We start from the raw sequence: 23,920 nt of genomic DNA, 5'->3' as shown, positions 1-23,920 counted from the left end.
GCAGTGCAGAGCTGGGGGTCCTAGGGGAGTCTTGCTGGCACCAGGGGAGGAGGGTCCATCCCTGGCCACCTCCCCACTTACTGGTCTGACCCTCTGTAGCAAAGGCTGGTCCTGGAGCTTTGGGAGCGGTTGAAGCCCCAGGAAGCAGGTTCAGAACATCCCTCTCTTTCTCTCTAGAGACATGTCACCCAGAAGCTGGGTTGGATCCGCAGGCCAGAAGGCCTCACGGCCCTGGGCATGCAGCCCATTGCCAGGTAGAGCAGAGGCGCAAAAGGAGAATGCAGGACAGGAGCAGGTGAGTGAGGTTAAAGGGGAACTTCCTTTCTGAGCCCCACAAGACAGGCGTGGAGTGTTGAGTCCAAGCTGTAGGTGCTGCCGGTGTGTCAAGGAGAGCCATTGCCTTGACTCCCCCTCTGCACAGGTGTCAGGCTCTGTGGCCTTGGGACACAGCAGCACCACCCCCATCCCCCACCCCTCTGTGACTTTCCTCTCCCCTCAGGCAACTCCCAGGAGGCTCTGGGACAGCTGGCTCTGGGCTCTCCAGGGGAACCAGGACTTTGGCCTCAGATCTTCCTATGTCACCCACCTTCCCCAGGAAGTGATCCACCATTGGGGGTGATGTGACAGAAGGAAGAAAAATGTCTCACCGGAGATCCAGCCAGCCACAAATTCCTCCACGGGCATTGTCCCTCCGGGTGGGAACTGGTGGCTCCAGAGGAGAAGCTGGTGAAAGTGTAATTCTACCCTCTCCCTCCCCGTACCCAGACCGATAACCTCCCACTAATGTTTAACCCTGGGTGTAGGGTGAGCAGTGGCCTGGTGCCCAGACCTCACCAGGAGAGGGGAGCGAGCCAGATTGGGTGGCCCTGACGCACTGGAGGAGGTTGCGGTGTGAAATGTCCTGGGGCAGAGATGATGGCCCAAGGTGGCCTCCCCCTCTGCTGGCCAACAATGGCCTTGCAGGCTGACCAGGCCTGGCAGCCAGGCCCAGGCCCCTGGTGGGGCCCCCGCAGGCTGCCTCAGTCAGCATGCGTTTAAGGAGCCTGCTGGGGGCAAGGCCCTGTTGCCCAGGCTGGCCCACACTCCCATTTGTCCCCGCGGCACCACACACCAGGCTGCCCACCCATCCCCCACAGGCAGAAAGGCTGGTGAGATGGAGCATGGCCACCAGGGGGCAGACCCAGCCTGCGGTGGGTGCCGGGGCATTGGGGAATCAGGGAGGCCCACAAGGTGGGAAGGACCCCCACCCCAGAGGAGTCAGCAGGGACTGGAGCTGAGCCTTCTCCCACGGTTGTTTAGGATTCCCCCATGTGAGACATAAACAGCCTCCCTTGGTCTCTGTGGGGACAGAACCAGGAGTGCAGTTTCCAGGCTCTCAGCCTCACGTGGAAAGGTGCTGGCTCAGGTAGTAAATAGCCATCAACTGTGATTGGATGGCCATCAGCTGTGGCTAGTTGGCCGTCGGCTGTAACCAGTGAGCTATTGGCTACTAATATAACTGCCGTGGCTACGCTAGGAGAAAATGGGGGCCAGCAAGAAGATGGTGGCTGAGCTAGCAAGAGCGGATTGCAGTTGGCACGGCGGATTGCAGCTAGCAAGTGGGGTTGGTTGGTTGGCAGAAAAGTAGATGGCGGCTTGCTGATCGTGTGGCTCCTGCTTCCTGTGTCTCCAACCCAGCCACCAGTGAGACTACAGTGGTATGACTCCCCTATCTATGGCTCCGTGGGTGTTCCTGTTTGGCCTCACCATGTCCGGCATTCTTATGTGGGGAGCGGGACTAGAGACACCAGAAGAAACCCCGCATGCCACCCCACGTAACAGTCTCCTTTTCTCCAAGCCTCTTTCCCAGGGGAAAGATGGGGATTTTGAGTGTATGAAAGACGTTGTACCTCTCTGCCTGGGGGTGACAAGGCTACGGCTGCCCATTTCCCTTTGGATAGAGACAACCCAAACTGACACGACAGCGAGCGAACTGAATCTCTCTCTCTGGCGGATGAGAAGGAGGGGGGACGAAGAGGAGTGGGCTCTTCTTTTGAGGGCACAGAGACTCAGTGCTTAGGAGCCACTGCCCACAGAAATCTGTGAAGGCCCCAATCGCGGTGCCAACCCTTAGTGTCGTCCCGACCCCTCCCTGTCCCTCACACCGCACCACTATTCCATGAGGAAATTGCATTACTATTACTTTCAAAACATCCGAAGCCATCCCCCCAGACCTCCTCCACTGCTACTGCCCTGGCCCAAAGCCACCATCGTCACCTCCCCCTGGGTTCCTACCTCTGACTGGCCACCCGGCCTCCACCCTTGCCCCCTTCCCATCTGTTCGCCACACAGCGGCCGGAGGGATGCAGTTACCATCTAAGTCAGGCCATTCTCTTCTGCTTCACATCCCACAAAGGCCCCATCCTGCTCAGAGTCTGAGCGAAAGTCCTTCCAGGCCCAAGGAGCCCTCGCAGTGTGGCCCCATACTCCTCTGACCGTCCCCTCGCTCACTCTGCTCCAGCCACCTGGCCTCCTTCTTCGAAGGGGCTCCTGCCTCCAGGCCTCGCACTGGCTGTTCCCTCTTCCTGTTGGCCTCCTCCAGCTTGGGCTCAAAGGTCACCCACCCATGCAGTGAGCCCACCCTGATCGTCTCAATGCATGCTGCCATCTGCCCTACCAGCCCAGCAATCCCGGTGCCCCTGCCTGGCTCTCTACCGTTTTTACCTCCATCGTACTCATCACCTTCTGACGCCTTGTAATTAACTTGTCTGTCTGGGCAGGGATCTCCGGCTGTTTTGTTCACTAATGTTATCTCGAAAGCTTAGAACAGTACGTGGCACAGAGCAGACACTCAATAAATATTCATTGAAAGAACAAACAAGTGGACAAGTTGGGGAGCAGCATCAGTGGACAGCCCTGCAGCCAGCCCTCGGTTTCCAGTTCTGTCTCCCATCTCCATAGGGTCCGAAAGAATGTCAAGTGCCAACAATACCCCCACCCGCCCCTCTAGATCTCACTGGAGCTCTTTTCCATCAGATGCCCAAGGACCAGTCTTGCTCACCCTCCTCCTCCTCTGCCAAAGAGAAACCACACCCCACTACTTTCCAGGAAGTAGGGTTTCAGCTCTTACCTCCATACCTGGAGCTTCCCAGGGACTCTTTGTCCCCAAAACCTTCCCCACACACTGGCACTGGTCTCTCGTGGAGGGCTGGGCTGCAATCCTACTTTTGCTCATTCTCTCCTGAGTAGGGTTTCCAGGCAGGAATTCCTATCCGTTCTCAGGAATTTTTTTCGCTTTCCCAATCCCAAATCCCGATAAAAGTTGGTTGGGAAATCGGGAAAATCGGCTCCTTGAACCTAGTAATACCCACAATGGGAAACAAACGTACTACTCACAATGTATCTCTTAGACATTTTTCCTATTTATTGCTAGGGTTTCCAGCCGGGAATTCCTGCCTGTTTGGGGAGTTTTTTTCACTTTTCCGTTCCTGAATCCCAAGAAAAGTTTGTCGGAAATCAGGAAAATTGGCTCCTTGAAACCAGGTGGTTGGTAGTATCAGCCGTCACTTTGTGGAAACAATTCATCAGGGAGAATAGAAAACAGTCTATATCTCAAGATTCGGGAACAGGAAAGCGAAAAAAATTCCTGAAAACTGGGTGGGAATTCCCACCCGGAAACCCTGTTTCTGAGTGACGATCGGCAGTCCCTCCTGTGGGCCTCAACGTCCTTTATTGCTTGCAAAAGTACGGCCCAGCCCAGCCGATCACTGAGCCTAGGGCCTCTTGGTTCTGTGGGCTGCCTGGTCCCCCTCCCTTCTGACTGGGCCCCACTCTTCTCTAATCCCACCTCACTACCCCAAGTCCGGGGAGACCCAGTATCACTCCCCAGAGCCTTGCAGAAGGACAACTCCACCCCTGGAGAGCTCTTCTCCAGTCCTACAAATTCCACCAAGTTAACCCTCTGCCTGCCAGAGCAGAGCTCTGAGCTCAGTCACTCCCTAGCTCACAACCTCCAAAACAAACATCCTCGGACTGCCGGTGGCTCAGGCGGTTGGAGCTCCGTGCTCCTAACCCCGAAGGCTGCCAGTTCGATTCCCACATGGGCCAGTGCCAGATAGCTCGGTTGGAGCGCCGCCGCCGGCTCTCAACCATAAGGTTGCCGGTTCAACTCCTCCACTCCCGCAAGGGATGGTGGGCTGCGCCCCCTGCAACTAACAACAGCAATTGGACCTGGAGCTGAGCTGCACCCTCCACAACTAAGATTGAAAGGACAATAACTTGACTTGGAAAAAGTCCTGGAAGTACACACAGTTCCCCAATAAAGTCCAATAAAATGTTGAAAGAAAAGAAAAGTCCTCACTGCCTGCCAAACCCACCACACAGAACTCACCCTGAATGTTCACCCCACCTGTGGGGTGCCACCCCACCTTCCCAACTTCCCCTTCTGTGCTCTGATTGCCCAGGGCTTCCCTGGTGTCCTAAATGCTCCGCTACCCAGAAAGCCTTCAGGAATCTCTTCCAGTGCGCCTCCTCCTGGATCTGGGTTTCGGCCTCCGCACCATCATCACACGTACTGCCGACGTCAGCTTTGTTAGTGAACTTTTCTGATCCTGTTTTCCTGTCATGAAATGCAGATAGGATACTCACCTTAGTGTGTTATAGGGATGAAAGCCCTTAGAAAAGGGTCTGGCAGGTTGCACATGCTCCACAAATGGCAACTATTATTCTTATTTCCACTCCCAGGGTCCATGAGGATGACCTGAGAAAAGACGGAGAGGGCCTAGCACACAGTAGGTGCTCAGGAATTGAGGACCCTTCTTGCCTGTGGCGTTTTATCACTCTTAAGGCAATTCTGTCATCTTACGTAGTTTTAAACATGCATTACTCCTGGGCTTGTCTCTCCTCTCTCTTTCCATTCCCTAATTAAACTGTCTCACCCAGGTCTCCATTTCCCGCCCTAGCCCAGGTAAGCACTAAACAACACTGAACTTTGTTCCCACTGTGCTCCAGTGGGTTTAGGGAGCCCACTGAGCCATTGTGTCCTGGTCTGAGGGTCCCAGAGCTGAGAACCAGGAGGGAGATGCCTGCTCCCATTGCACACTTCTGACTCACATCTGAGCTTCCTTGAGTTCTCAGGTCTTGCTGGTAAGGAACACATGTTGTAATGGGCTCAATGCGGGGGCAGTATGGGTCCTGGAGGGCAGGCTAAGCTGTTTCAAATACTGAGGACACTTGGACGGAATCAGGAGCTGGGGCTGCTTTCCAACACTGGGGGTCAGGGCAGGGTGAGCCCACTTCCCTGTTCCTGCTGCTCTCCAAGTTCCTTGTTGTCACTTGGAGCAAACTCTGGTTCCTCTAGTTCAGGAAGGTATCCCATGGACCTGTTTTTCTCCGAGATTCACACCTCAGGCAAACACATGCTGTTGTTGCCAGGATATGTTGGTGACGTGACCCTGGGGATAGGTGGTTTCACACCTGCCTCTTCTCTGCCCCACCCAATGCCTCTTCCCAGCCTGGGAATGACTCAAGGTCTCCAAGGCTGTGTGTCTAAGATACAAGGGCTCATGTGACTGCTCCCTTGAAAAACAAGTGTGTCCAGCCTGGATTTCTGGCATACAGTGACGGTCCTTGGAAGTCATGGAGTCCAATCTCCTAATTTTACAGATAAGGAAACAGGACGGGAGGGAAAGGGGCTTGTCCAGGATGAGTCAGGACAGGGTACCCAGTGTCCTGACCACAAAGAATGGCCCATCACCCCTCATGGCCCCGGGGCGCTGCAGTACAGGCAGGTGACTGCGGCACCTTTACCCAACGCCCCGAGCAGCGAGCAGCGTAGATCCCAGGAAGCGGCTCCATTTTACAGGTGAGGGGACCGGCCCAAAGTCTCATGTGAGTGCCGGAGCTGGCGCCCGGAGGCCTGATTGCCTTGAATCTTCCCCAAATTGTTACAGACCATCGGTGTGGGCTGTAACCCCTCGCCCTTGGTCACTCGGGTTGGTGACGAGGCTGGTTCACAGTGCGGCCATCCCAAAATGTGACCAGACAAGGGAGGAATGTGGCCTGAGTGTCCCGGGCATGCGCGGGTCCGTGGAGGGGGGGCGTGAGCCCACGGACTCGGCAGGGCGCGTGCGCGGCGGCCCGGGGCTCGGATTGGATCCCGCGGGCCGGGGAGGCGGGGCCCTTCGCCCCGCGCTTCCTCCCCCTTTGCTTCCGCGTCGCAGCCTCGGGAGCTAGAGCTGGAGCGGGACCTGGAGTCCCGACCCGCTGCAGAACCCCAGCCGTAACTGGGGGTCGGAATCAGGGCGGCAGCCTGGGCTGAGGCGGTGGCAGCTGCCTCCCTGCCAGGTGAGAGCGCGGCGACTCCGTGCGCGGGCCCCCGCCCGACGGGGTTGTGCGGTGCCCTGCCTGGGCATCCCGGCGAGCTGAGCTTCAAACCCCTCCTGACCCCTCCCACCCGCCCTGACCTCTAGTCGACTGAGGACGCCCCCCCACCATCACCCCGTTGGTCTAAACACCAGTGCCTCCAGCCACCGTTGTTCACTTTCACAGATCAGCCCGGAACCCCTCCCTTCCTCAGTGAGCTCGAGGGGCTCTCCAGCCCTCCATCCCTGTACTCCCCATTAACTGCACTTTCTCTTTCCCCCTGCAGATGGACGGGACGGAAGGTAATGCCGAGCAGCCCGCTGAGCGGTCCCATCGAAGCAGCGTGTCCTCCGTGGGTGCCCGAGGTGGGTCCCTTCCCTCGTCTCCTCCCCACCATCCCCTCCCGGGGCCCCAGCCTCGGGGAAGTGGCCCTGGCTTGTAATCTCCTTTAGTAAAGAAAATCTTACGTGTTAATTAACAAATAAGGTATGGAAAAGTAATGGAAGTCGGAGGACCAGTTCTCTCACTATGCTACTGGCCAAGTTGGATAGTCTGCTTAAGTCTTCCTTTCCTCATGTGTAAAATGAGTATATTACAAGTAGCTGTGAAATTCAAAAGAAATCTCATGAATGAAAAGTGACATACTCACTTTCTTTGTTGGTTTTTTTTCCTCACGAACAGCCTTTTGAAAGCAGGGGTCATTATCTTCGTTTTATGGGGAGAAAATTAGGCCCTGAAGGGGTTAAGTCACAGGATACTGTAGCCTTCAGTGCCTCGATTTTTCCTGCCTGAAAAGGGGGTCTGAATCTCAGTCTCCTTTTGATGATTTTATGATCTCTCAAGAAAGTAGCTGTTGGGGAACAGACTGGGGGATCCAAAAAGCATCTTCCCTTGTATTCCTCATAAACTGCCTTTGCCTTTCACAGGCTTCACCTCATTTAACTCGCAGCCACGCTTTGAGGGAGGGGTATTAGCCCTGTTTTATAGGCGAGGCAGCTGACCCTCACGCTGACTTGCTGAAGTCAGCCAGCTAGCTGGGGGCCAGGCGAGGATTGGAACACGAGTGTACTGGCCTCCAAGCCCAGTGCTCCTTCACGGTACCTGCAGTTCCAGGGATGGACATTTGAATCTGGTTGCTCTTCCAAGGGTATCCCTTTGGTTCTGGCCTTCAAATAGGAATCCCATAGACTGTCACGAGGGAACATTCAACTTGTACTTTTCTTGGCATATTGAAGACTGTCCTGAAAGACCATGGTGTTGAGTCCTTAGGCTTGAAGAGTCCTAAGGAAGTGGAGCCCTGGAACTTGATTTACCCTGGGGTGGCCGTGAACCCTCAGTTCCCATCTTAGCCAGGGCCAGAGAGAGACAGCAACTTGCCTAAAGATAACAGTGGGTCACTACCCCTCCTAACCTGATACACTGATTGTTATAACCTTACGATGGAGTCAGTCTCTGCCTCAGTCCCCATGTGAAATGTTCGTCAGGAAGGAAGCGCAGCAGAGCCCTTGGGGCTGCCAGGAGAGTGTGTGCAGTGGCTATCCCTAATTTGAACCTTTGGGGGTTAGGGTGGGGCTAGGTTGTTCCCTGGGGCAGAGTTGCTGGGTTATTTGAGGGTCTCAAGTCCTAAATGATGGCACTCTTCCCAGTGTCCTTTGGGGATGCTAGGGCTGTGCCTCTGGAATATAGCCTTGGTCATCTCAAGGGGTGCAGTGGAGGGGCTCCAGCCCCAGTAGGGGTGCCTGAGCAGTGGGCCCAGCTGACCCTGCCTGGCTTTCGTTACAGCAGCTGATGTGCTGGTATATCTAGCGGATGACACAGTGGTGCCCCTGGCTGTGGAGAACTTGCCATCCCTGAGTGCCCACGAGCTGCACCGTGCCATCCGGGAGGTCCTGCAGCTCCCGGATAGCGCCCTGGAGGCCTTCGCGCTCTGGCTTGTCTCCCCTCTGCTGGGTAAGGCTTGGTCACAAGAAGCCCAAGTGGGAGGGCTGTGACCAGTGGGGAGGGAGGGGCAGTTCTAGCGCCTGTGGCCACTGTACATCGGGAGGGTGGGACTTGTGTGTGTGTGTCCTGGAACTGAGGACCCAGAGCCCTAAGAGGACGCCTGGCTCCTGTGTCCCCACCTCCTTTCTTTCTGCTGGTGGCAGAGGAGAGGCTGAGCTGCCCATCAACCTTAGCAGTAAGGAGCCTGGGGCATCGGGAGGAGCAGGATTGGGGCAGGGAGGGCGGGCATCTGCATGCAACGAGCCCATGGTCTGTGCCACAACCTGGGCTGGCATTTTGTGACCAGAATTTCTCCTTATGTTCATGGCTTTGTCTTGCAAATGAGGAAGTTGAGGTTTGGAGTGGTGGGACCAGTGAATCGTAGGACTGAGATCAAAATGGAAGCTAGCGTGGCCCCAGCTGGCCTCTGAAATGCATTCTGCTCCTTGAGGGCAGAGAGGAAGATGGCACCCAGCAGCCCACTCCTGAAGATGAGGCTTTTCCTGAGGTTGGAGTGGGGGGGGCAGGACAAGTGGGAACGCAGCTTCTCTGCAAGGGGACCTGCAGCCCTGCCTGGTTTCTGGCCTGTGACCACCCAGGTTCTGTCTTTTCGAGCTGAGGTCCCAAGGCAGAGATGGAGCAGGAGTGGGGCTGGTAGCTCCCCAGCCCCTCAGGCCTGGGGCGGGGAGGGCTGGGAGACTCCTGGGGCCACTGCGTAGGGCCTCCCAGCCTGCTGGCTTGGACAGGAAAAGGGTCAGGGGGAGGATGCCCCAACCAGTGCCAGAGCCAGGCATGTTTTATGAACTTAAACTTTCTCCTTCCTTGTAGAGAAGCAGGGGTAAGAAGGAGATGGCTGGTCCCTGGGGCCCCTAGTGGTTGGGCTTTGTGCCTCTACGGTGGAGGGGGAGGCTACCAGCTGGCTTGGTGGGAGAGGGAGTGCCTGTCCCCCCCAAACCCCGCCCACCCATTGGAGCTTCCTGCGCAGCTGCTGCTCTCGCCCACCCTCTTCCTGCTGACCAGTCTCCTCTGGCTGCTCCCCACCCAGCTCAGTGGCCCCTCCTTCACCCTCCAGGCTGTTGGTCAGGACTGTGAGCCCCTTGGCTTGTGTCTGAAAAACTGGGGGTGGCAGTTCCGTGTGGCCGACGCCTGCCAGGCTGGCTGTCCCCGCAGCTGGAAAGCTTGTTTCCTCCCACCTTCTCCGCCCCCGCTTTCTCCATCCCCACTCCCTCCTCATCACATGCCTGCTCCCCCCTCCAGAACGTGAATGGGCTGCCTGTGTGGCCCTGCCGGCCTGGTTAGCCGGGTGCCCTGCCCCATTCAGGAGGAGGGTGGCCTGAGGCCCCGGCACAAAGTCAATGCCCACTTTGTTCCCCGGGCTGGGCTCAGGAAAGCCGAAAGGCCACTTGACCTTTGACTCGGGCCCCTCAGAGCCCTTCCCCCCCCGAGCCCCCTGAATGGGTGAGGTACTGACCAGATGCCCCAGGGCTGTGAGGCAGAGGGGGTGCCGTCTGCTGGTCCACGCTTAGGGCTGGATGTTGGAAGGGTTTGGCCTTCTCAATGCCATTGTCAGTCTGCATGCAGCAGGGCTCCAGGGACTGTCAGTCACGTGTGGTGCGTCGGCGGGAAGGCCCCATCTGGAATGTGTGGGACCACGGGGTCAGCGTCGGCTGTTCTGTTAACGGGAGTCCTCTGAGCTGCTGGGACTTGAGGCTTAAGGCTGGTTGGGTTGGGCGGAAGGAAGGGCACCCTTGCCCCAGGTCCACCCTTTCCCAGTGTGTCCAGGGGTCCCATCCATCATCAGCTACCTCATTCATGTCACAAAAAAATATGTGGGAGCCCCTGCTCGTGCCGGGCAGGGGGTACAGTTGCTGGGGGTACAGTAGGGAGCAGAATCGAAGGTGTCCTGCCCTCAGGGAACTCGCAGTCTGAAGTGTGGGGCAGGACGCTTGTAGGCGGAGCTCTTCTGGTTTAGCCACTAACTCTGGTGGCCTCGGGCAGGCACTGTCTCTTCGGGCTTCAGTGAATGTCCAGATTGAGAGTGTGCTCGGGTTGAGCCACCAAGGGGGAGGGGGTGATGAGGGAGCCATTCCTGGAGGGGAGAGGCTGCTGCTGCACGTGGCACGTTCCCGTCCTGGGGCGGCGTAGGGCAGCAGTGGTTACGGACAGGTGTGGCCAAGGATCTCGGTTGGAAATGAGGGCCGTGGAGCCACCAGGAAATCTGGCTCAGAGAAGTGATGGGAGAAGAAGGGGGCGTGAAGAAGCTGAGTACAGGGGTTGGGTGGAAGAGGCTGTCGCAGGGAGGGAGGCCAGTTTGGAGGCTGTGGCTGCTGTTCTGGGTGAAGGTCAGGGTCAACGAGGACCGTTGGCATCAGGCTGGCAGGACAAGGCACCTGGCCCTCTGGTGGCAGCAGTGAAGTGGGGGGTAAGGGTCAGCAGGGCATTCAGAAGGCCGGGGTAACACGTTGTGGCGTGTATGTTGCCCTCCCTGCACCCCGACAGCCATCTTGGTTCATCACCAGCTGGCCTTGGAAATGGCCTCAGACTTCTCAGAAGCCATGGGGCTCCGGTGCACGAGGTGAAACTGTTTTGTCATTCCTGGCCCGGGATGTTGAGTCTGGAGTTGAGAGGTCGACCCATGGTGAGGGCACATGGCGGGTCCGGTACAGCAATGAACCGGGCAGAGGCGCTGCTGCCCACGTGGCACTCACCGGTTAGTGGGGGCACAGTGAGGTCATGTCAGATAGCGGTAACCACTGTTACCGGCAACCAAATGGGGTTCAGGTGGGGGATGCATGGCAAGGAGGGCAGCCTTAATGAAGGGTCTAGGGGAGGTGACGCTTGAACTGCACCCCGAACCAACCTGCCGTGTGAGGATCTAGGGGAAGGGTGTCTGAGGCAGGAGGAACGGCAAGTGCAGAGGCCTCAGAGCACCAACAATCTGGGAATGTTCAAATGACTGAAGAAGGGTAGAGTGGCAGGAGCGGAGTGGGCGAGGGCGTGAGGGACGGCAGTGAGGTCGAGGAGCTGGCAGGCATGGTGCACGGTGCCTGTGGGCTGTGGATGCCAGACGCTTGCAGGATGGAAGGTCAGGTGGAGCTCCCAGGGGAGTGGCTGGGGGTGGGGGCTGGCAAGGGGGAGGCCCAGGCTTTGCCAGGGGTGGTGAGGGCAGCCCCTCAGCTACCAGCTTCGGGCTCTGCTTCCTGATGACGTGCTGGCTCCATCTGTACTGCCCTCCCCCCCGCCCCCCCCCCCTGCACCTTCCCTCTGCCGCAGCCTCTCGGCTCCAGCCCACCCTGGGCTCTGTAGGGAACAGTCGGAGGCTGGCTCTGCCTGAGCCTGACCCTGACCCCCCTCGCTTGCTACGTGAGTTTGGACAAACAAGTTCTCTGAGCCCCATTTTCTCTGGCTGAAATGAGGGTGGGGTACAGCAGAGCACACGCGTACCCACTCACTTGGTATTGGCCATGACTGCCGCATGTTGCTGTTGGTGGCAGGTGGCAGTTGCACTGGTACAGGCCTCATGTGCCGCTTCCCCTCTTGTCCTGCAGAGGTGCAGCTGAAGCCCAAGCACCAGCCCTACAAGCTGGGCCGCCAGTGGCCAGAACTGCTGCTGCGCTTCACCGATGCCCCGGACGATGATGTGGCCACAGGTCAGTGTGTGGCTGTGCGTCTGCGTCTCGGCCCATCTGGGCCTGCAGCACTGACTCCCGGCCCAGCCAGGCCTCCGGTGGCAGCTGGAGCTACCCCGGCTGAGTGGCAGGACCACTCAGGAGAGGTTGGGGTCCCTGGGAGGAGGCCAGGAGACAGTGCACTGGGGGGCGGGGGCAGTGAGCATGTCGAGATAAGCCACCCACCCCACTCTCTGGACAGCCCTTGGGTTTTCTCATCATGCTTCATGAGCCTGAGGATTGGGGACTGGGCCAGTCGGGAGAGCTGGGCAGGGCTGAGCAGAGTGGCCAAGCGGTGACCTCCTCCTCTCCCCCCAGATGAGCCTTCCCTGCAGTTCCGAAGGAACGTGTTTTTCCCAAAGCGACGGGAGCTCCAGGTAAGGCAGCAAGCCCCAAGCAGTAGCACCCAGGGCTGGCGCCCTGTGTCCAGCCTCCCTGTCCCTAGACCTCTGAAAGCTGGCACCCTGAGCCAGCTGAGCAGCCCCTCCCTGCCACCCAGATCCACGACGAGGAGGTCCTGCGGCTGCTCTACGAAGAGGCCAAGGGCAACGTGCTGGCTGCACGGTACCCGTGTGACCTGGAGGACTGCGAGGCCCTGGGCGCCCTGGTGTGCCGCGTGCAGCTCGGGCCCTACCAGCCGGGCCAGCCCACTGCCTGCACCCTGAGGTGACGGCCAGCATGACCCAAGGCAGGGGGCGGGTGGGGAGGGTTGCCCCAGGGTCCTACTTACAAGTGCTCTTAGGTCTCGCGAGGTCCTAGAGTCAGGTGGGCTCAGCCCAGGGCTGGCCCTGACACTTGTGACCTTGGGTAAATCACCCCACTCCTCTAAGCTACCTTTTCCTCATCCTCCTTGGAAAGTGGGAGACTTGGGTGAAGTGACATCCACTTGGGCGGAGCCCCAGCCCAAGGAGCCCCCCCATGTGCGTGAGGACGGAATCCAGCCTCCATCTGAGATCAGGAGGGTGTTGGGCTTGTTTAATTGCAGTCATAGTTAGGGATTCTGTGGGGGGACAAATGAAAATGCCCACGGCAGCCCTGAGAAGGGTGGGCAGCCCCCTGGAGACCCCCTCCTCATGCCGCCCTGCAGTTGGGCCTCTTCAGGCCAGCACATGTTCCTTCCTCGCCTCAGCCCTCCTGCTGGACTGGCTGCCCTTCCCCATGGCCTGGGGTGTTTGGTCCTTCAGAAAGAAGCCCCAGCAGGGACAACTGCAGTGACATGTGTTCCGTACTAGTTGCAGGCCAGGCACATGCTAGCGCCTTTCCTTTCCGTATGACTAGGCATCAGTGTCCCTTCTGCGCGGGGAAGACGAGGCTTGGCGAGGGCGCGCATGCTCAAAGACTGAGGCCCCAGCTGTGGCTTATCTGGGACGGCCAGGGCCTACGTAACCCCTGGGCTGCCTAGGATGAGAAGGACAGAGCAGTCACACCAGGTTCTTGCCCGCTCTGCTGTGTGTGATTGAAAATGCCCTTTCTTTCACGAACCTGTGCCGATTGGAGGTTGGTGCTTTATTACACCCCTGTTTGGCAGAACAAAACATTGATAGCTCTGGGACACTGCACCATTTTTTGATGTAAAAGTTCCACTAGTTCAGAAATCCAAACCTCCCTAGCTCGGTGACAATAGACGTTGCTCTGAAATCCTCCAGCCACAGCCTGTTTCTGGGCGGACCGGGTTTTGGCTCTTCTCTCCATCTCCCAACCTTTCCTTCAGGCCTCTCGCCTGAAGGTGCTGCCGGGATGGCCGCAGTAGCATCTGTGGCGGGCTGTGTCCAGGGGTCCCCTGCGCTCCCCCATGAGCGTGTCTGGACCCTGAGGACCTTGGCACCTCTGGTCAGCCCCGAGCCACGGAGCCCCTCATGTCAGGCATCCGTCTTCCTTCCTCCACAGGGAGAAGCTGGACTCCTTCCTCCCTGCCCACCTGTGTAAGCGGGGCCACCGGCTCTTTGCTGCCCTTCGGGGCCGGGCGGCCAAGGCTGGGACGGATGAGCAGGGCCTGCTCAACGCCTACCGCAAGGTGAAGGAAGTGGTCAGCAGTGACAGCGAGTGGGAGGCCTCCCTGCGGACCCACTACCGCGCCTACCTGCTCAAGTGCCACGAGCTGCCCTTTTACGGGTGAGCAGCTCCCTGGCTGCCATCGTCATGGGCAGCCACAGCTCTGGGGTCTCCTCTGTCCCCTTGCCTGACAGCCCAGCCACCTGTCTTGGCCTTTGCTAGTGCGGCCTGCCAGGGAGCCCATCTCTGCTCCACCTGAGCTCCCTCCTCACGTGAGATGTGCCTTGATGCCAGCACGTCAGGCCCCACGGGTCCCAAGCTGGACACCTGTCCTTACCTTCCTCCTGTCACATCCAGGACACCCTGGACAGGTCCTCTCCTTCACCTGCTACAGGCTCTTGGTCCGTGGACCTGCTCACCTTCCCTCAGCCAGTGCTCTCGTTCACGCGATCAACATCTGGCCAGTAGCTCTGTGTACCTGCCGTGTGTCGGCAGTAGGTGCTGGCGACACCTCGGTCAGTAAAGAGACCGTGAGCCCTGCCTGGTGAAGCTGCCTCCTAGTGGAGAGAGACACTGAGCAGTAGAAGTAAGGAACAGACTGCAGGTGGCGAGGGCGCGGCCAGGCGACCAGTGAGGACTGTGTGACAAATCTCTGAAGGGGTGACGTGGGTCGGGCCAGATGGTGGTCATGTAGGAGGTGAGACATGCTCCAATTCCAGAATTGGGGAAGGTGGAGTCGACAGAATCTGCTGGATAAGTGAGCGGTAGAAGAGGTAAAGGAGAGGAGGCAGAGAAGATGCCAGGTTTGTGGCCCAAGCAACTGGAGGCTGGCACTGTTACCGGCTGAGATGGGAGCCTGTAGTGGAGCGGGTTGGGAAGGTTAGGGGCTTGGCTTCGGACATGATGGTTCTGAGATGCTCTGTAGATACCCAGGTGGCAGTTCCGAGTGGGCATTTGGGTTTCTGGGTCTAGAGCTGGGTAGTAACTGGTGAGTCATCGTTGAGGAGATGGTGTTTGAAATCGTGGACCCCGAGACGGCCAAGGAGGTGAGTGGACTCGGCAGGAGGAGGACCCCGGCCAGCACGGCGGGGGTGCTCTGCAAGCCCAGCAGAGGGGGGCGTCGAGGAGGGAGTGACCAAGCATCCACGCTGCTGCTTCAAGGTCAAGTTCCACGTGTCCTGAGTGGCTGACAGTTGACCGTGGCTCCAGCCTTGTGGAAGAAGCAGGAGGTAGAGGAGAGTGAAGCTTGGACTGGAGACAGTGAGTGACTAACTTTCCAGGAGCCGTGCTGTGGAGTGGAGTCGAGGGGGAGCAGCAGCTGTGGGTGCGGTGGGGCCAGGGTTTTCATTTTGACAACGGGCGAAGTGTGTGTGCTAATAGGGATGGTCCAGTAGAGTGAAAACAGATCAGGATGGGCGAGTGGCCCCTCTTTCGGTTGCTTCCGTTTTCTCAGTACAGTAGGAGTCCCAGCCATCAGCTGACCCTGTAGAAGTCTTCCAGGAGTGGGGACAGGCGTGGGACAGGCGTGGGCCTGCTGGGCAGCGATCCAGGCTGCTCACAGGAATGGAAGGAGCTGTGTCCGGCCCTGTGGTGCGGGGTGCAGGCAGGCAGAGCAGGATTAACTAGGACTCTGGCTTAGCCAAGGGCAGGGGACGAGAGTCTGGGGCAGCCATCGAAGGGGGAGAGGAGCTGGCTGGGCAGGAGGGGGGGTGGCAGCTCAGTGGGTTGGTGTCGCAAGGCCACTGCACCCTTTCTCCTCCTCAGTACCAAGCCCTGGAGCCGCTTCCTTGGGCAGCTCCTGCACCCTCGGGGGCCCCAAGCAGGTGCAGCCCTTACCCCCCCACTCTGTTGCTGAAGGGTCTTGGCCTGGCAGGCAGTAGGCAGCGGGGCTGTCTCAGCCTCAGCTCCTGGGTCCTTGGGCTCCTGGCGGTTCCCTGAATGTCACTTGCTGTGTCCACACCGGGGTTCGCGCTCTTCCCTCTGTGGTGCCCGCCTTCTCTGTGCTGCCCAGTCCCTCCTCCTGTCTTGTCAAAGCTTCCTGTTCTACACGACCAGCTCAGATGCTACCACCTCAAAGAAGCCTCCCTCTCGTCCCCCTCGGTTTCTCCCTCCCCTGGGGCGGGTTTTCATTTAATCTTCAGTCACCCAAACAGCTGAGCTTCTCAGGTACCGGGGCAGGGCCTGGCGAGAGCATTCATTGGTGGGTGAATTGAGACCCTGGGCCGTCATTCTTGGTACTGGAAGGGACAGGCTGACACCAGCTCCCCTCCACAGGTGTGCCTTCTTCCACGGTGAGGTTGATAAGCCGACCCAGGGCTTTTTGCACCGGGGTGGTCGAAAGCCAGTGACTGTGGCGATCAATCTGGAGGGCGTGCATGTCATCGACAGCAGGGAGAAGGTACCTCCAGCTCCTGGGTGGGACCTGTGGGCAGTCTCGGAGATGGGGACAGTGGGGTCCTGACCCAGGCCTTCCTGGTTCCCCTGGGACTGGGTGGCCTAGGGGCAGGGTGGGTGGCCTGTCTGAGGGCCCCTCCTTCCCTCGGATGTCCCTGGGGCTCTCACTGTTATCTGGGGCTTTTCTGCCCAGTGTGCTAGGCAGGGGGCTGGCCAGGACAGGGGGCTGCGGCTGGGATTAGCCTAACCTCTGACTGGAGGGACTGGCAGGGCCTGGCTCTTCTGCCTGCCCAGCGGCTAGAGACCCGCTGCTGGCTTTCCTGGAGCCCTCCTGGCTGAGTCCCGCTTCTCCCTGCGTTTGGCACTAGCTGTCTGCTGGCTGCCTGCGTTGAAAGTGGTGTCGGCAGCCGCTCTGCGCAGGAGTCTCTCCCAGCCAGCAGAACAGTTTTGAGGGACTTCTGATTGTGCCCAGAGAGCGATGCCAGGGCATCAGTGTCTCCACATGCCTGGGCCCAGCTGGGCCTGGGAAAGGTCTCCGCTCCCCACCTGACTGCCCCAGCTGTCAGGGCCCTGACCTGCTGGTGACAAGTGCTGTGGGTTGGGGCTCCTTAGCCTCCCTGAACCCCAGCCCTCTTTGAGGGTCTGACAAGAGCAGGGACTCCTCTCCTTAGAGAAGTTCACACATGAATTTAGACTCAGTCCCGTTCCTGGTGGCCCCCGAGCAGGGTGAGGTGTGGGGGTTGGTCTCTGCGCAGGGGAGTTCTAGCTCTGTGTCTCCCGCTGGCCAGCACGTCCTGCTGGGCCTGCGCTTCCAGGAGCTGTCGTGGGACCACACCTCCCCCGAGGAGGAGGAATCTGTCCTGTGGCTGGAGTTCGATGGTCACAATGAGGGCACACCGGTCAACAGGCTTCTTAAGGTCTACTCCAAGCAGGTAGTGGGGTGTCGCCTACACTGGGGGTGGGGGGTAAGATTGGGGGAGGCTGGGCTCAGGGGTCCTAGACAGTTGGAGGCTCTAGGCTTGCTGGCTGAGGGCGTGGGGACCAGGCAGCTGACTTCTGCTGACCTGGAGCCGCCCTGGTAAGTTCTTTGGGCCTGGTCTGGAGAGTCCACGTCGGCCTGCCTGCAGTGGGCGTGGCTTAGTTGAGGGCTCCCTGTCCTCCAGGCCCCCCTGCGAGTTGGCTGCTATCAGAGGAGGAGCAGACATGGAAGGGTTAAGGCCCCTCTGTGCTTTTGCAGCCTGTCTCATTCTTCTGTGGGTGGTGGGTTCAGTCAGCACCAGGTCTGCCTTCCTGCCCTGTCTCCCCCCACCTCATCATGGCAGAGGCTGCCCTCCCCCCACAGGGCCCATTCAGGACTGTGTTCTTCACTTCTCTCCTCTGCATGTGGATATGCTCCAGGGACTCCCATCTCTGAAAGCACACGTCCTCCTGCCACCCCCTTGGGTCTCTAGACCCTCCATTGCCACACTGCTCTCTGCGCCTCACCCCTTCACAGCCAGCCTGCACTACCCCTGCTCCCCGTCCAGCAGCCTCTGCTTTGCCACCCTCGGTGCACAGATGTGTGTCCTCCGTCTCAGTCTGACCAGGCACTCCTGGAAATACCTTTCTTGTCCCCTGCAGTGGCTTCCCTGACCTGGCCTCTCTCCTGTCTTCCTTGCTGGCCTTCCTTTTCTCGGTCTCTTGAGGGACTTCCCTCCTGCCCTAGTGTCCACAAGCTCTTCCCTCTCCCGGCTCTGAATACTCGACTGTCCCCATCTTGATGCGATGACTTCGTAATTTTTACATCATTAGTGTAGACCTCTTTTTAAAATAAATGTTTTATTGAATTATAATACACATACAGAACAGTGCCCAAATCTTAAGTGTGTACCCGCCCGCCCCTCCCCCCAACTTGTATCTGCCCAGAGTCCTTCTGCTGGTTTTCAAACCGTCTGGCAGTGGGATCCCACAGTGTGTTCTTCGCTGTCTGGTTCCTTGTGCTCAGCGCTGAGTCCGTGAGCTCCATTCTTGCTGCACGGAGCAGTGGTTTGATCTTCCACGTTGCGCTCTGCTATTCCAATGTCTAAATTTGCCAGCCTTGACTCTTCCATCCTTTCTGTTGCTGAAGGACACTCGGGTTTCCAGTTAGCAGCTGTTGCAAACGGTGTTACTGTCATCACTTGTGCGTGGCCTTTGTGCAAATATCGGGGTTCACGCCGGGAGGGCAGCGGCTGGCTCACAGGTGGGCACGTCCTCCACTTAGTGGACACTGCCACTTTCCAAAGCAGCTGTCCCAGTTTGCACTTCGCGGTGGGAGGATGAGTGCTTGTCGCCGGCTCCTTTCCAACACCCAGACTGTCAGGCTTTTCCGTTGTAGCCACTGGTGGATGAGTCGTGGTATCTCCCTATGATTTTGTCTCCTTTATTTTTTGGTCAATTTTGTTGAGGTATAACTTACAATAAAGTGTACCCATTTTATGAATGAGTTTTAACAGATTTCCACACCGTTGTAACCATCGCCACCACAGTCAAGCTGTGGAGCAGCTGATTTGCTTTTTATCTATCTTCCTAGAGGTGAAATGTCGGTTCACATCGTTTGCCCTTTTTTTAAAAAAATTTTTTTTCCATTGGGGAAGGGTAACAGGACTTTTTGGCGAACAGTTTATACTCCCAGGACTTTTTCCAAGTCAAGTTGTTGTCCTTTCAGTCTTAGTTGTGGAGGGCGCAGCTCAGCTCGAGGTCCAGTTGCGTTGCTAGTTGCAGGGGGCGCAGCCCACCATCCCTTGCGGGAGTCGAACCGACAACCTTGTGGTTGAGAGGACGCGCTCCAACCAACTGAGCCATCTGGGAGCTCAGCGGCAGTTCAGCTCAAGGTGCCGTGTTCAATCTTAGTTGCAGGGGGCAGAGCCCACCATCCCTTGCGGGAGTCGAGGAGTCGAACCAGCAACTTTGTGGTTGAGAGCCTGTGCTCCAACCAACTGAGCCATCTGGCCACCTGGGAGCTGAGCGGCAGCTCATTGACTTTATTCTAGTTGCGGAGGGCGCAGCTCGCTGGCCCATGTGGGAATCGAACCGGCAGCCCTGTTGCCCAGAGCTTGTGCTCTAACCAACTGAGCCACCCGTCTGCCCCTAAAAAGGCAGCACTTTTGAAGAACGTGCTCAAGCAGCCACCTCCACCCCTAACCCCCACCCCGTGACCTCACTACCGCCTTCCTGTCCTCTGGCCCTGCAGGTTTTTCTCTCAGCCAACATTCATACAATTCCTTTCGCCCAGAAAGCCCTGCCTGGGCCCCAGTCCCCCCTTCCTCCTCCTCTCCATAGCAGCTGAGCTGCTTTCCCCATCCAGCTCCAGCCACTGCCTTCCCAACCTGGGCCTTCTAACTGAAATGCTCTTTCTTTCCCACGCTACCTCCCAGACCCAGCACCCTACTCATCTACCAGGACTGACCTCTCAAGTCTCCCCAGATGGGAGGCCTCCACTGCCCCCTGGCCCACAGAGCACCTGTCCCCCCCTCCTTTCTTGTGTAAATGGTGTTGTTTCCTCATCTGCCTCCTCTACCAGGGAGAGGGCAGGGCATCTGGCCCTCTGCAGGGGGCCGTGTGGAGGGCATGGAAAGGAGGGCCGCGCCGAGGCTCAGCCTCCAGGCCTCACGCTGGCCCCTCTCCTCCCAGGCGGAATTGATGAGCAGCCTCATCGAGTACTGCATCGAGCTGAACCAGGCGGCGGAGCCCGCCGCCCCCCAGGAGAGCCTGACCGGCCCCGCGGGGGGCCCTGGCTCCTCAGCGCCACCCACTCAGCGTCCCCAGCTGCGGAGGCAGAGCAGCGTGGTGTGCAGCCGCATCCAGCACTTGTCCACCATTGACTACGTGGAGGAGGGTGAGCGACCCCTTTGTGGTCCGCACACGTGTGTACACGTGCACACGCACACACGTACACGTTCGCATGCCACGGGAGGGCTGAGGTAGCCTCCAGCCGACAGCTGGCTGAAAGACAGGAGGGCTGGGTGTGAGTGTCACGTCTTCTGAGCGCTGTGATCAGGAACTGGAGGCCGCCGGGGCCCTGGCGGTAAGAGTCCTATCCCTTTTCACTGCTGCGTCCTCAGCTGTGTTCAGGCAGCACTGTCCAGATGTGCAAGACTAGAAACTCCCATTGTCTGTGGGTACAGAGCGATGGAACCACGTCCTGTGGGATCAGTGCAGCTGATAAAAATGCGATGCCCTGAATGAGTTCGTATGATGGATGGGGTCCTGGAGCAGACAGAAGGCATTTGTGGAACCCCTGGTGAAACCCACAAGTCTGAGGTGTAGTCAGTGGTACTCTACCAATGTTCATTTCTTATCTTTGACAAACGCACTACAGCAGTGGGAGATGCTAGCATCTGGAGAAGCTGGACGAGGGTAGTATCATCTTTGTAACTTCTCTGTAAACCTAGACTCGTTTCGAAATAAAACGGATATTTTTGTAATGAAATAACCAAGACCGACATTAAATGGCAAGGTTCACAAAATACTGGGTAGAAAAAAATCAGGTAACGGGGCAGCGACACGCAAGACGTCCTCCGTGTGTGAGGAGAGAAGACCCCACTGCGGTGGTCAACTGCTGTAACTTACTTTTCCCTTTGTACTTCTTCGTAGCATTTAAATTTTTTACAAGCATGTCATTTTTACATTCGGGAAAAGGCAAAGTAATTTTTCTATAACACAGTTGTCAGCACTTGCAGACTCAGTGTGGTTGGCACAGGCAATTTCAGCCGGTCCCCTGCTGGGGGACACTAGTTCATTTCCACTTTCAGCTACAACAAACAACATACCTGGAGCCGAATCCTCACTTGGAATCTGAACTGTTTCCTCAGGATAAGTTCGTAGACATGGGGTTGCTGGGTCTAAGGGTGTGCCCGCTGTACCCCTCCCAGAAGGCAGAGCGGCACCTGCCTTCCACACCCTCCCCCACACATGCGTGTTATTGCCAGAGAGAACTTGTGTGGGTTGGTGTTTGGCCACTAGAGAAGTGAGACCATTTTTATGTGCCTGATCATTTATATTTTCTTCAAAAGTTACTGTTCATTTTGTGTTGCCTATTTCTTTCTTTAATTGAATTTTTAAAATTAACATCTTATGTTAATATGGTGTATTTGTTATAATGAATGAACCAATATTGATACAGTATTAACTAAAGTCCTTAGTTTTAACCTAATGTCCTTTTTCAGTTAGTTCCAGGATCCCATCCAGGACACACACAACACTTAGTAGTTGTCATGTCCCCTTAGGCTCCTCTTGGCTGTGATAGTTTCTCAGACTTGCCTTGTTTTTGATGACCTTGACAGTTGTGAGGAGATATTGTAGGATGCCCCTTTATTGGCATTTGTCTGGTGTTTTTCTCAAGGTTAGACTGGGCTTACGAGTTTTGGGGAGGAAGACCACAGAGGTAGAGTGTCATTTTTATCACATATCAAAGATGCATTATCAACATGATTTATGACTGTTGATGTTGACCTTGATCACCTGGCTTGATCACCTGGCTTATAAATTTTTAACTTACAAGAATTCTTTTTATCTTGTTGAGGCTCACCTTCAGCCAGTCATATGTGTTGTAGGTATTTTGTTGTTTCTTTGGTCTGTTATTGAACAGGTTTTAGCAAAAGCTCAGACCCACACCTGGCCCAGCATCAAATGCAAACCCTGATTTATCTCTGATTTGGGAGGCTGGTGACACGCCCCACCCACCCATCCTGTCGCTAGTGGAAGAGTTGGAGTTGGGACACTGAGGCCAGAAAGTTGGCGGATGTGAAGAGGAGAGCAGCCAGCACCCAGGCTTCCTGGGGCCTGGGCCCTCCTGCCAGGAAACCCTCTCCTCAGTGCGCTCCTTTTATTCCTCCTTTTATTCCTCAACAGGCGAGCAGATCAAGCGGGTGAAACCGAAGCGCACCACGTCCTTCTTTGGCCGGCAGCTCTCCATGGGCCAAGGGAGCTACACCGTGGTGCAGCCCAGCGAAAGCCTGGAGCAGAGCTGAGGGTGGCGGTGCCAGGCAAGAGGAGAGTACAGGGAGGCCCGTGACCTGGCCCAGACTGCCCTCCCTGAGGGGCAGGGTCAAGCTGTGGTCCTGGAGTGGGGAGGAGGGCTGCCTTGGAGCGTGAAGTGACTGCTGTGCCTGGGCTGTGCAGAGCTCGCTGGGGACTCCCACGGGTCCCTCTCGTGGCCGGCCTGCCCTTCTTCTGGACCCTGCTGCCATCTCAGGACCATCTGCTCAGGCCCCATCTGCTCCCTCCCACCAGGGACTCACCATGTTGTCCCTCTCAAGATGGGCAGTGTCCCCTGCTCTGAAGCCCCCAGTGGTGGCTCCCATGGCACGTGGCCAAGGAACAGGACTGAGGACCTGAGGGTCATGTGTACATCTTTGGTCTTTCCCCTGGATTTTGGTGACCGTATGCCCGCATTCGTTCTACCCACATTCTAGCCACACTGCCAGGCTGGGCCATCACTCTAGGCGCTGGAGGGGGCCTCTCTGGGTTGAACCATGGCAAGAACAGAGAAGGCCAGACCCTCATCCATACCCTCTCTGGCTGGAGCTGGAGGGAGCCAGGCAGGACACACTGACTAGAAGGAAAGTGCCTTTTTGCTGTCACTGTGCTGGGAGGTGGCTGTCCTGGGGGACCAACAAGCCCACCAGACACACACACCACACTTGGAGAAGCTCCCGAACCCCCTTGGACTTCAGGTTTTAGTTTTGGTCTTTTCTCATCTTCTTTGCTTCCATGAAGCCTGTGAACTCGGGGGCAACTCGAGAGAAACCCACAACCTCGGAGCTGCTGGCTTTTCCTCAGTGGTAGAGCTGTATTTTGCATCTGGCCTGACCCTGGGGGCAGGCCTATGTGCAGGAGGTCCCACAACACCCCTGTCTGGCTCTTTCTCCAGGACAAGTTACGGAGGGCGGGTGTGGTGCTGGGCATGGCTGGCCCGGGGGAGACCCTGCCCAACCCTTGGTCTCCTCCTTGGCGGGGAGAGGGGCCTCTCACTGAGCTTCCAGGGACTTTCCACAGGAAAGAGGCAGGCCCAGCTCAGCACAGGGCTGGCTTTGTCTCCCCTTCCTGGTGGGGAACTTGTCTCCAGATACCAGAGCTCACACACCTCCTCCCTTTGGTGACGTTTGAACACTCCAGATGTTTTGAGGTGGGCTTGCCTTCTGGCAGCAAGGACTTTGTTATTTGTCATAATAAACAGGTGTCCTCAGCCTTTTGGAATGTCCCAGCCAGAGGACATCTTATCTCCTCTCCTGGAGTCGCCCTCACTGGCTGCCCAGCCAGTCTGGCTCCCTGTCCTCTGGTTCTCTCGTCCCACTCAGTGTTTTGATGTCAGGTGAATTTTTATCTGATGGGCTTGTGGGGTGTGGTGGGTGGGTGTGTGTGTACACAAATGAGTTGTTTATACTCGTTTTTCTCCTGTTTTCTAAGCATCCATTGTGCCTTAACCTTTTCTGCCTGCCCTTTGGGACAAAGAGCATTTTACTAACTGCCCTTTGACTATTCTCATTCTTTTGTACCATGTGACTTAATAATAAAATCCATTT

The 23,920-nt window shown here is 57.3% G+C and overlaps 2 protein-coding genes across 9 annotated transcripts in view; one reads left to right on the top strand and one right to left on the bottom strand.

Annotated features, from left to right (window-relative positions):
• Positions 1-10,123, bottom strand: part of SLC25A45 (solute carrier family 25 member 45) — a 15,270-nt gene extending 5,147 nt beyond the window's left edge. The window contains exons 1-3 of one of the 8 annotated variants that reach the window (XM_033119960.1): positions 9,794-10,123; positions 4,474-4,597; positions 648-702 (exon numbers count right to left, since the gene is read on the bottom strand). In XM_033119960.1, coding sequence (XP_032975851.1) covers positions 648-684 — 37 coding nt within the window. In that variant the 5' untranslated portion in view covers positions 685-702; positions 4,474-4,597; positions 9,794-10,123. The other 7 variants (XM_033119958.1, XM_033119957.1, XM_033119959.1 and 4 more) reach the window with 7 other exon arrangements.
• On the top strand, positions 6,165-23,920 carry FRMD8 (FERM domain containing 8). The gene is made up of 11 exons (XM_033119954.1): positions 6,165-6,324; positions 6,629-6,707; positions 8,125-8,292; positions 11,871-11,972; positions 12,309-12,367; positions 12,490-12,656; positions 13,878-14,102; positions 16,257-16,380; positions 17,165-17,308; positions 20,028-20,232; positions 22,248-23,920. The coding sequence occupies exons 2-11, from the start codon at positions 6,629-6,631 to the stop codon at positions 22,364-22,366; spliced, it is 1,392 nt and encodes a 463-aa protein (XP_032975845.1). The 5' UTR covers positions 6,165-6,324; the 3' UTR covers positions 22,367-23,920.

The sequence above is a fragment of the Rhinolophus ferrumequinum genome, chromosome 11 (genome assembly GCF_004115265.2).
Source record: "Rhinolophus ferrumequinum isolate MPI-CBG mRhiFer1 chromosome 11, mRhiFer1_v1.p, whole genome shotgun sequence".
Lineage (NCBI taxonomy): Eukaryota > Metazoa > Chordata > Mammalia > Chiroptera > Rhinolophidae > Rhinolophus > Rhinolophus ferrumequinum.
Note: the sequence above shows the minus strand (reverse complement) of the source record. Positions and strands in the feature narration are given on the sequence as shown.